Source organism: Spermophilus citellus (genome assembly GCF_964194105.1).
Source record: "Spermophilus citellus genome assembly, chromosome: 5".
Lineage (NCBI taxonomy): Eukaryota > Metazoa > Chordata > Mammalia > Rodentia > Sciuridae > Spermophilus > Spermophilus citellus.
Genome location: NC_138186.1, coordinates 23,323,255 through 23,336,032, shown reverse-complemented (window position 1 = coordinate 23,336,032; position 12,778 = coordinate 23,323,255). Strand labels below are relative to the sequence as shown.

At 40.1% G+C, this 12,778-nt stretch overlaps 1 protein-coding gene across 9 annotated transcripts in view; it reads right to left on the bottom strand.

Moving 5' to 3' along the window:
- Positions 1–587: 587 nt before the first annotated feature.
- Positions 588–12,778, bottom strand: part of MYLK4 (myosin light chain kinase family member 4) — an 82,205-nt gene continuing 70,014 nt past the window's right edge. For 8 of the 9 annotated variants that reach the window (XM_081295079.1, XM_081295077.1, XM_081295078.1 and 5 more), the window contains 3 exons: positions 12,223–12,301; positions 7,452–7,521; positions 588–4,374 (listed from right to left, as the gene is read on the bottom strand). In XM_081295079.1, the coding sequence (XP_081151205.1) occupies positions 7,477–7,521; positions 12,223–12,301 (124 nt within the window). In that variant the 3' untranslated portion in view covers positions 588–4,374; positions 7,452–7,476. Of the gene's footprint in view, positions 4,375–7,440; positions 7,522–12,222; positions 12,302–12,778 lie in introns of all 9 variants that reach the window. The other variant, XM_081295076.1, reaches the window with a different exon arrangement.

Sequence of the window (12,778 nt, the reverse complement as noted above, 5' to 3'; positions counted from 1 at the left end):
ATTGCTGCAAATTGCCTTCATCATTCACTACAGACTGTTCTGACACTGGATGTTTTACATGTATCTCTGTCAATATTTTTATATTAGTAGGGAAAAAAAAAACTCAGAATCCATGTTGATACATCATAATCACCATGTTTTCAAATGGGCAGTTGCATTTCCCCAAAGGGATGGCTGGTATCCTGTGGACACCTCTGAGCCCCTATAATTATGGCCTCCTTTTAAGGTACTGTGGGTTCTTAATGTGGTGGGAATTGTCACATTGTCAGATCCTGTCATAAAGGAGAGAATTTGTGTTGTATTTGACAAGTCTACTTTATTGAATAACTTAGCTCATTAACAAAGAATAAATAAGGTCCATGTTTATTCTTTAGTATAATACAGACACATGTTATAGTACATCTTTATAAGGCAAAGAAATACAGTTGAATGCTCGCTCCTATGTTTAGAAATAAAACATACACATGATGTATGCAATCAGCACATTATGACTCCATTTTCAGTTCTTATCTACAGGGATAAACCTCATCAGAAGGAATTACTGCCCTCCAGCAGTTGGTCAAAATACACACACTGGGGCCCAGATGTTTTCTGCTCTGTTGAATGGGCGTTGTGATTGGGTCATAAGTCTTCATGGAAGGTAAAAATGCCCCAATTATACAAACAGGCCTCACTTAAGTGGAGCAGGGAGCCATACACAACACATCTACTGTCAGAAGCTGCAGATTTCAAGTTATGCGAGGAAGTCATCTGAATCAGTTGCCTCTTGGAAATAAAATTTTCATCTCAAAAAGTTCTGGGCAGTGGTGGTGTCTGGGATTGTTGTTCAGTAGTAGAGCATGTATGAGGCCCTGGGTTTGATCTCCAATGCCTCCCTCCTAAAATTAATTAATTAAAAATAATAAATAAATGAACCAAAGGCCTTAGTGGTGTATCATGATAGAAAAGATGGATTTGAGTTTTAACTTAAGTAAAAGAGAGAAAAAAATTTGAAGATGAAGCAAACACAAAGTAGGGAGAATTGGAGACATTGAGAAGCAAGCCTCAGCCATGTTTCAGCCCCTGTGGATGGCAGAATTGCCGGGAACCACAGAGATGAACTAAGTCTAACCATCACAGCCCACCAAGGTCCCTGCCTGCCTCTTCCTGTCACTTACAATTTTACAAATGAATTTTCTAAAGGAGCTGGTCTACAGCCCAAACTAAACAAGTGCGGGTAGGCAGACTGGCACTCTTTGCCAAATGGCTGGGTAAGGGCAGAGGCAGCATCAGGGACAGGAAGGGGGAAAAAGGAATAAAATGAAAAACAAGATATTCCTGTTCCTAACATAAAATCCATATTTTGATTCCAAAACGCGAAAAAAAAGTATACTAATTTCCATAAAATGTATGAAAATATAACTATTCACACATCTTTTAACACATACATCCAAATATGCCATATGTCAATAGCGTCATGCCTATTTACATTTTTTTAAGGAAAGAAAGCAAATTAGTATTAAGTCGGAAAAAAAGCAACTAAAAACAAATCTACAGGACTCAACAGAGATATGCGTTACCCAATTTCAACCTGGAAATCATTGTCCCAAGTTAACTCAGATGACAGTTCCGGCTAAAGTTCTTTTATGTAACAAATGGGAGCATGACATCTTTTCTCCTGTTTTTAAATATCAACAGACTCTGGGTGAGCGTTTGATGTCTTCCAAATTACAAAACGTGGGGACTCTTTCTTCTTAATAATTTGTAGGTTTATTTCTCTCCAGACAGTGGGAAGTGCCACAGCAGAGCTTAACTTCCTCCATTTGCTAAAGGAATGAGAGAGAGCAAAGTCACATTGTCCATTAAGAGGGTGGAGGAGAAATACGGCCTCTCAAATCCTGATGACTCCTTGGAAAAATTGATCACAATAGCCCCAGTCTAGCCAGACTTGGATTCTCTGGTCCACGCTTGTGTCTGGTTTGATTCCCTGGCTTTGCAAAGCCCCCTTTCCCCCACCAGAGCAGTAATCTACCACGTGACAGGCTCTCGCTGGAGCAGCCATTCGTGGGTGTGGAGTGAAGGGACAGGACGAACACTAGACTGATAATCCCCCCATCATGGTAACTAACCCTAGACTGCACTCACGGACTCTACAACGCAGCCTATCCTCAGCTCTCCTATAAAAGGCGCCCTGCTGGCATGAGGATGGCTTCCCATCCAAGCGTAGAAATTGAACTACAAATTCAAACAGCATTCATTCTCAAAGTAGAGTTTCCTTTCTAAACCTCAAAAACTAAAAAATATTTTAAAAGTTTTTTTTTTTTTTTAAATCACATCCACAGGGTCATTGAATGGTTTAATTTGGCAAAGAAATCGTGCCTGTATTTGACCTGAGCTGTCTCTGCCATGTGTGGCAGGGCCTGGGGAAAGTGCATCTGCCAACGTGAGTCAGAATGGAAGCTGGATGTAAAATGCACATCCTGCAACAGACCTCCTGCTCAATCTGGTAGAGAATTCATGCCACAGGACCGAAGGACCACAGGACCACAAACGCCCTTCCACTCGGGGTTTCAAACCAGACCCTTGTGTCCTATTTAGCATTTGAGTGAGTGCCAGGTCTCTGTGGTCTAGGAGTATTAATGCATGCTCTGGCTTGTATTTTTCCAGACTCAATGAATAGCATCAGCTAAACATAGCACAGTAATGTAACACTGCAGTCACAGGACTGTGTGTGTGTGTGTGTGTCTTTGTGTTTCTTTTATTTTTTTAAAGAAAACATTTTAAGCAAAATCACATAACAGGAATATAAGAGAAACCAACCTTAAATTAATATATAGGCTAAAAGAAAAAATAAATGTTTTTTAATAATTAGAGAGAAGGCTAGAAAGAAGTAGGTTTTATACCTAGTACATGACCTTCAATGAATTGCACATTTCCCTCTACTTCTTCCTCCCCTTTACTTTAAACACGACAATAAGAATGTTGTACATTAATTATTTAAGGACGTGCTACAAGGATGCTTTAAGTGGAGGTGAGAGAGAATGGAGAACAGTGGGAATTAAATCTGCCCTCACTGATAGGACCACCAAGTTATTCTGATTGTGACAACAGAAGCCTACAAAGACTTATGGCTAAAAATAAGGGTATCTCAACCCAACACTTATTTGGATATGGAAAGTTCCCCAAGCTGAGTGGTGAGCAGAGTGTTGGTGTGCAAGGGGACTCCAGTGGTCTTGGCATTGTCTCTCCTTTGTAAGAAAATAATATGCACGTTTTGTTGTTCACATCTCAGTGTCTTTCTGGGCCCTAAGTCCCACCTGCAGTAGCACTTATGTCCCTTATGAAACAAGTGTCAGGAAATGGTTCACAAACTTGGGAATAAGATTACAGCTGGAAATCATGGTCATGCCCAAAAAGTGAGAGAGAGAGCCCCCTCATCTTTGGTATCTGCTTTCTTTACAATCCCCAAATCCCATGAGATTCTGTGTAGGTGCTATTTGTTTGATGACACAGAAAGTGGACAGCTACTTCCTGGTCACTTCAGTGTAGGAAGCCAGCACTGTCCTTCTGCAGAAAGCACAAGTCCAGCTATTCTCGTGGACAGCCCCCATGACTGTCGAACTTCTTCCTAAAGGCTGTAGTTTTAGGATTAACCATAAGCAGATAACTTTCACATCGCCTCCCCAGACTAATGCACTTCAGGCAGATGAGCTGAGCATCACAGGACAGCTGGGAGAGTGCTGCAAAAACACACTGCACTAATTTGAAAACAGAATCAGCCATTTGGAAGACACTCACGCACTTGGGGGAAGACGTCAGAGTAAATAGAAGATATGATGTCTGCTGTCTCTTGCCTCGGAACTCTAAGAAAGCCAGCACGTAGATTATTTAATCATTGACTTCACCCGATTTTGGAACAAATCAAAACAAGAAATGGAAGTATTCAAGGGTCTGCCAAACAGTATTTTTTCTGAAAATATGATCACTGCTCAAGTGGCATTGTTTAGTTACTAGAAGTTGTTTGCTCCCTCTAAATGCATCCTGCAAGTTTTAAAATCTTAAATAAATCTCAAGACAATTGCTCTAGTAATCTGAGAAATAACGAACATAATGCACCTCCTGTCCCAGTAACTGACATCCAAAAATAAAAATAAAAACTCAAGAAGGCCGAGAAACATCTTCCCAACGTGCACTACATGGGATATGGGGATCTCTCTGAGTCCCCTGAGGATGGGTGCCTGGTGCCCCCTCTATGTTCACAGAGGTACTCCAAGTTCAAGTTTAAGTTCAAGGGCTCCCCCTGCTGTAGCCGCCAGTCATCATAGGGGTCAAGGCATCAGAACTGCTGGTTTTTTTCCAAGTCTTCTCAAAGCAGCAGCAACCGCAGCAGTTTTCCTGCAAAGCAAACAAAATATGAATCTTGTTAATTCAGCAGGACTTTAAAAATTGTAATTAGTTGGTTGTGCCCCTTAGGAAAACCACACATGACTTTTTTTATATATATAATGAATGTGTGTATGTGAAAGAGAGAGAGAGAGCAAAAAAAAAGGGGGGGCAGCAGGGGGTGGGGGAGAAAAGAAACCTCTTGATGGATTGCACTGCTTACCCAGGTTGTTTTTTTATTTTTAGCTTATGCAAGACATTTTAGCACTATTTGCAATATCGAGGGACAAAGCCGCTTTGTTTCATCTAGAGCTCAGCAGCTCTTGAACTGTTGCCACCAGGCCACGGTCAGCTTGATTCCAGCATCAAAGTGAGAATGCGGGTTACTACGTAGGGAATACAATTGTCTCTCAGTATCCATGGGGGATGGTTCCAGGACCCCCCCCCCCAAAGAGACCAGAATCTGCAGATGATCAAGTCCCTTATGTAAAAGTGGCACAATATTTTCAAGGAACCTATCCATAACCTTCTGCATAATTTAAATCATCTCCAGATTATTTATGATACCTATTATGATATAAATGCTATGTAAATCATTGTTATCCTATGTTGTTTAGAGGAAAATAACAAGAAAAAAAGTCCATATAGACACAGATGCAATTGTTTTATCCAAATATTTTCAACCCACAGTTGGTTGAATCTGAAGGCATGAACCTGTGGACGTGGAGGGCGGATCGTATTTCCACTTATTTTACAAACATCTCTGACCTAGGGCTTGCACACTGCTGCCCTAAATTATTCCTATGGATCTAAAGGGGGGTCCGAAATTTATATTTCAGAGGCTGGCAAAAGATGCAAGGGAGGAAACAGCCAAGTGCCGCCAGGTTGACTTTGGGACTGTTTCTTTGACGCATCAAGAAACCTCTAACAAATTGAAGGAGATTTATATGCCTCAATTTACATTGTGGATTATGCCTTATTCATAAGGCCTGGAACTTGTTCTTTTTCCACAGACATAATCTTTAACCACCAGATTTTTAAAATCAATATTATCTCAAACTTGGTTTCACTCATAATACATCTTGCCAAAAACCTCATCTCACCCTCCTGGCAGGGAATATTGTGAAGAGTGATTTAAAAACAAAACAAAACAAAAAAACTTTTCAGATGCATTTTCTCCCAAAGTTCACATCTTAAGTTTTACTTTTTAAATAAGTAGGGGCTGGGGTGTAGCACAGAGGTAGAGCACTTGCTTAGCATGCTGGAGGCCCTGAGTTCAACCCCCAGCACCACAAAAGAAAAAAAAAATTTAAAGTAAGAAAGTAAACTAGGAAGCATCTAGGTTCTACAGATCTGAAGCAATTCTTCCTTGGCCTGAGGTGAGACCTAGGTGAATTTCTGTGGTCAAGTGGGGTGGAAGGCAGCCAGCCCATGTAGTCATCAGGAGGCAAACGTGACATGACTGAGCCCAGAGAAGTCTTCTCATTCAGTACCAGCAAAGGCTGTATTTAACTGTGCAGGGGACCAGCTTCCCTCTGTGTCCTGTCACTATTCAGGTTGACACTGTCTGCCATTGCATTGAAGTGCTAGCTTTATCATGGAGGGGGTCTACATCCTCTTACCACCACTCCTCCTCATTCTTTCCCTGCCAGGCCCTGGCGACAGGACAGTCTTGGAATGCACCCCCCTGTCACCCAGTGAATTTGTTCCCACCAGGCCTCGAAAGTGACTCCAGTATTTCTGGTGGGAAGGTGGTTTGTGGCAAACCCTTGGGGTTTGTGGTGACTGGGGACAAAACTGCTTCTGGGGGAGAGGGTGAGGGAGGAGAAAGGGAACAGACAGAGGCCTGGCTGCTTTGAGCCCTGGACTCTCAGGACTCATAGCAAATGCAGCTCTCAGAGTGCTGAAACCCAGGCCTGGGACCTCCTATGCATCCCAAAACTTTAATGCCTGTGCTGTTTTTGACAAATAAGAAGGGTCCTTGTAAATTGAGAGCATGAACCTTCTGCTGACTGTTCATAGATTTCCAAATAAGTGACAGGCTCATAAGTAAGTGATCCTTATATGGAAGACCAAGTATTTTCTCAACACTGGTTTGTGACCTTGAGTACAATGCACTGAGTTATTCCTACCCCTTCTTATTTTACAAAAGATTTGAGGCAGTTTACAAGAGTTTATTCAGTCAAAAGTAGATGAAAACCCTAGGCCCAGAAAAATACAGATTAGAATAAGGGATCTAGACCAGTGGAGTCTAAGATTAACTAGTATGTACAGGCTCTGAATTCAATTCCCAGCACTGGAAAAAAAAATGGGGGATGGTATTTAAGACCAGTGCACAGAAAGAACACAGACTTGTATATCATAAGTCTTGTGCAGTTGTTAAAATTTAGCGACTGCACAGGATACTGTGGACTTGCTGCCTGAGATGAGGGAGATGACCTGCTAGAGGGTCAATGTCCCCCTTTGTAATCTTGGTATTTCTAAAAGTTCTTCTTCATCACTGCAGTATTCCTTCTTCAATCTTCTCCTCTAAGGCATACCTGGTGCTAGATTGAGAAGGTACCACTTCTTCTGAGTTTACACAATGGTAAGAAACAAAAGACCTGAGACAGTTTCTGTTCAGATACTGGAATCTCCTGAGCTTATTAGTGGGTAGGCACCAGTCTCTGTTCTCAGGTTTTTATTGAATTATCTCATCATAGCCCCCTAATGAGCTCAGCCAGTGAGTGATACTGTCCCCAACCCACCCAACAGGGAACTGGACTTGCTCCACTAGGAAATGACAAAATCAGGGTGCCGACACAGCAATCTCAATCTGGGGCCCTCTATCACCCCACCCCCACCCCAACTGACATACGGCTCTGCTTCTCATAATGTCCGTGCAAGAAACATTTGATTTTTTTTCTTCTTATTCTTTTTGCTTACATCTTGAACAAATGCCTCTGCAGGAAGAGGCAAACAGAGCACATTCTCAAGATTTCTTGAATCTGGGCTTTTCTGGATTGCCATCCTGATTAGCCCCAAATGAGTAATTTTCTTTGCTCTTATAGTAAAAAAAAAAGAGCGGGGGGGGGGTACCTGAGACCAACCTTGCAGGTGGACACCTTCCATGGACTATTTTGTCACGAGGTTCTGAGCATCAGAGCTGTGATTCTTTTTCTAGGAAAACCAGGAGACATTTGGGGGAAGCATTAGAACGGTTTTCATCAGTTCCTGACTTATGATATGAGGACATATAGAGAATGAGTAATCTCCTGCTGAGTAGGAAACAGTCTTTAAGAAGACATTCTTGAAGCCTAAGTTACTGACAACCTCCTGGCAGACACACAGTCCAGCTTGAGCACATGTCCACTCCTGTAACCCTCCACTATTACTTCCCTTCCTTCTTATTTAGAGTCAGGGTCAGTACAATTTGTACCTACTCATGCCTTATTTTTACACTTGTGTGTTTTGTCAAAACCCACCTTGACAAAGTGCAAGAGCCAGGACTTGTGATACTAGAACTTCACTGACTTCGAAGATGAATCAGACACTAGAGGTTTCTCCCAAAAGTGTTCTAACCTAGTCACGGACCCAGGTGATGTAAGTGCCACAGGGAGATTCAAGAAAACAAGAGAACCTCCAGTCTGGGTATGTAGAAAAGCCATCATAAAGAAGATGGCATTTAGATTATGCTGAGTGAAGCTAGCCAATCCCTAAGGAGCAAGAGCCGAATGTCTTCTTTGATATAAGGGGGGCGACTCAAAACAGAGCAGGGAGGAAGAGCATGAGAAGAAGATTACCATTAAATAGGGATGAGAGATGCATGGGAATGGGATCGAGAAGGGGAATCACACGGAAAATGGAAGGAGGCCCTCATTGTTATGCAAAATTACATATAAGATGGTGTGAGGAAGAAAAAAAGAGAGAGAGAGAGAGAAAGTGTCATAGAGTGGGTAGAGAGAGGTGACGGGAGGGGAAGGGAGGGGAGGAGGGAATAGGAAGGGTAGCAGAATACAATAGACACTAATATGGCTGTATGTATAAACGTGGCTGTAAAACCAATGTGATACTGCAATCTGTACACATGGAAAAAAAAAGAATTCATAACCCACTTGAATCAAATGTATGATATGTCAAGATCATTGTAATGTTTTGAGCAACTAATAAAAAATTTAAAAAAAAGAAGATGGCATTTGATGTCAGCTTTAATCAGTAGAACTTGGACTGACCTACAAGGAATAGTAGAAACAAGTCCAGAAATAAGAAATAAGAGTTTAGGATGTATTGGAGCAGCTGCGATTGTTGGTGTGTTTGGTTTGGTGTGGATAATGGGGGAGGTGTGAGGATTCTTTTTTTTAAAAAATCAGGGATTGCTGTAGATTAGATCTTAACTGCACCCCCCCCCCAAGGGTCAGTGTGTTGAAGACTTGGTCTACAGGGTGGCATCATTGGGAAGTGGTGGGATCTTTAAGAGGTGAGGCCTAGTGGGAGGTCTTTAGGTCACTGAGGCAGGTTCTCAAAGGAGATTATGGGACTCTGCCTTTTTCTTTTTTGTTTCCCAGCCATGAGGTGAAGCTTTGTTCTACCCTGAGCTCCCACAATGATGTGCTCCCACCACAGGTACAAAAGTGATGGAACCAATTGGTGATGGACTGAACCCTCCAAAACTGAGCCAAAATAACCTTTTTCTCTTTTCAAGTTGATTATTTCAGGTATTTGTTACAGTGACAGAAAACAGACTCATACCAGGAGTAATATGATCCAGGTTGTAATTAAGGAAATGATGGCTTGATGGACTAGGGAAAAGAGTGAGGGTTGGCTATCAGCTCATAGATGCTTTATTAGTTCATTAAGAAAAGGGCGTGAACTAAGGTAGTAGCACAGAGAATAGGAAGAAGGTTAGAAAGTGTCTTACTTCTGGGAGAAAAGAAACTATGCCATTTTTGTTCATATTTCCTTCCTCTGGCCCCAAAGCATTTAGGAGTTCTGTAGGAAGAACTCACAGAGTCCTAATTGATTCATGGTTTAGAGTGCTTTGTTCCACCCCAGGTGAGAGCTGTTTCTGATGGGAGACGGGATATGTTCATATAGTTGGGGACATAAGAAAAGATGCAACCACTGCATGTCATCTTGAGCATAAGACAGAAGACAGAGAATTTCAGGACTTTAATTTCTAAGAAAAGAACATGCTTCTTAAATGAATGATGATAGGCCTACTCATCATTAGGCCTGATGATATGTGATTGAGGCCTATGCTATTAAGCATAAAACAATTAAAAGAAATAGATAAGAATGCATAAAATACATTAAATTCTATGAAGTAGAATTTAAACTGATTAGTAGTTTGGGTCAGAAATGTTTAGTATAAAGGTAAATTCTTAATTCAGAGAACATATCACAGCAACATTATTGCAAAAATAAGTATTCTGAAAAAATTTAGTCTCATACAGATTGAGCATTTCTAATCCAAAAATCTAAAATCAGAAATGCTTCAAAGTTTGAAGATTTTCCAGTATCAACATGACATCACATGTGAAAAATCCTACACCTGATTTTGTGTGATGGGTCACAGTCAAAAAGAAGATGCACTAAAAGTATCTTCAGGCTATTTGTATATGAAATATAAGCAAGTTTTGTGTTTAGATTAAGTCCCATCCCCAACATATCTCATTATTTATATGCAAATATTCCAAAAAATGTTTTTTAAAACCCCAAATTTGAAACATTTCTGGTCCTGAGCATTTCAGATAAGGGATACTTAGCTTGTATTTCATTGGAAAACATAAAACATAATGTTTGTATATTGGCTTTTCATAACATCAAATATGTACAACCCAAGAATGATTCTGGAAACGTTGTGCACACCCCTTTTCCCCAGTAGGATGGTAGAGCAAGAAAGTTCAGCTCCAGACTCTAGAACTCACCCTCCCTTCCTCAGTGTTCACATCTACATAATGGGGATGAAAATGGTGCCTGTTTCATAGGGTTGGCATGAGGGTTTTTGTAAAGCGGTTAGGGCAGTCTCTGTCATAGAGGTGCATAATTATAATTTTAATGATGAGATTTATATTTTTTCTAAAATTGTCACTATTCTTGAAATATTTATTCACCTCAGGTGCTAGCAGTTGGATGAAATAACAAAAAAGGTGATTTTTTTGTTGTTGTAATATGGTTTAAGAAATATTTTTAAACACTTTTTAGACTGTATAATGTCATTAATTCTCCACTGTGGTTTCTATATTGTCCTGCCACGTCAAAGTGTATTTGGACACCAATAAGCTTGTATAAAAATACACTGGTGGAAAATGGGCTCAAAATAAGTTGGTCACCCTAATAAGCAGTTTATGTAGTCTGGGTGAGGTACTGGCTAGGTAATAAGTCTATTTTTACTTGGCATCAGTACCAATTATCAAGGAAAGGTATATTCAGACACAAATAAAACTCAGTGTTGATGCTGAATTTAGAAGTAGAGTTAATTTCAATAAAAACTGGATGTGGAAAAAGTGAGTACCTGAAGCATAGTCATTCCAAGGTTTGTTGGTCAAGGGAAAATTTCCATTCCAAAACCCCAGGGAGTGGGGAAGATGAGGAGAAAAGGTGGAGAAAATAAAAATGTGTCTCTCTCACACACACACACACACACACACACACACACACACACACACCAGGCTGGGGCAATGGCAGAAGCCATGCTAACTGATGCACATATCAGGCCTGTCACCTGGGAACCTGAAGCCATAGAGTGCTTATTGTCCCTCTGTGCAACTTTTCTGGTTGAGCATCCTAAGTCCCAAGTAAAGTTACTTAAATATTATTCATCTGTTTCTGTGTTATTTCTAGAATCCACAATTATTTGGATGGAAACAGCATGAGGGAGGCAGAGAAGCCAGCCAGGAAGCTACTATAGCAATTCAGGAGACAAATGTCCCAGGCCAGGACAACCGCAGAGATGGAGAGAATTGCAGATTCCAGAGGTAATTGGGGAATATTATGTACATAACATGGAGGTAGTTAAATATGAGATGGGGAAATTGAGGGAGAGGGAGAAAACAAAGAAGATGCCTGAGGTCTAGTTGATGCCACTCAATGGACATTCTTTTCTGGAAGATGGTTGAAGATGAGAAGGGCTGAGAAGATCCAAGTGGAAGCATCTTGTACCTAGGTGCATATATGAATCTAAAGCTCAAAAAAGAAATCGATGCCAAAGAAATAGATGAAGGAATCAGAATATAAATGGTAAGGCAGTGGGAATAGAGAAAGATTTCACTATAAGAAGTAAGCCCAGAGCATGGGGTCAATTATTTGTAACAAATATTTCAGTCTTTAGTCTGTGGTACAAATCTCCTTCACATATACTTATAGGGACATCTAGACCAAGCTGAATATCAGAGTTAAGATTTGGTGCCCAGAGTAGATTAAACCAGGTAAGCAAAGAATTTATAATACTGAATTGTTTTAAGGAGGGATTTATCCTGAACGTTTATCAGCATATCTTCTCCAAAACTTTATGTATGTATATAATATTTTAAACACACACACACACACACACACACACACCCCAAATGGGGTGTGTGTGTATATACATAGAATTTTTATGTGATTTATTTAGTAAAGGATAAAATGATTTAATAATAAATAATTATGCTTAAAATAAAACTCTATTGACCATATATAAACACCATAATTAACATTATTTTTTAAATGCAAAATACTCAATAAAAGAATCTTAAGCAAATTAACACTAGTACAAGATTTGAAGACTATGAGAAAAGGCATTAGAAGGAACATTATTTAAGGTTAAGATGACAGTAGCATTATGTCCTCAAAACACAAGAAAATAGGAGGGGAAAAAAAGAAGAAAGGAAGAAACCTGGTTACCTGTGCCTTGAGTCTGGAGTGGAGCTTGTGGTCTGACAACCAGGGGTGTTTGAGAGCTTCACTGGCACTTATCCTCCAACTAAATGGAAAGAAACTCATTAGTAGGAACACACCAAACAAGGTCTACATTTGTCCCTCATCTTTGGTGCTGGTAGACCAGATGGCCAAATGTCAAATTCACAGTAAAGTGTATCTTTTCTAGAATTGTGTGCTGAGGATGAGGGCAGAGGTCACCATCACAACCAATCAGAGTAACAGCATTGGAAAAGCAAGCAAGACAAATGATCAAAATTCTTGTTAATAATTGAATACTTCCAAATATAAGAAATAGTTTTTGTGATATCTGAGTCTCATAAATTGAGTTCCTAACAGTTGAAGAATAAACCCATATTTATTATTATGAGAACAAAAAACCACAATGATTATTGATTATTACAAAAGTAATTCATGTATTATGTCTTTTGTATATGTATTACTAATGCTCAAACTAAGAAGTTTTGAAGAGTTAAATAGATAAGGAAATATGGTTCATATAATTATTAGAAGAAAGTAGGAA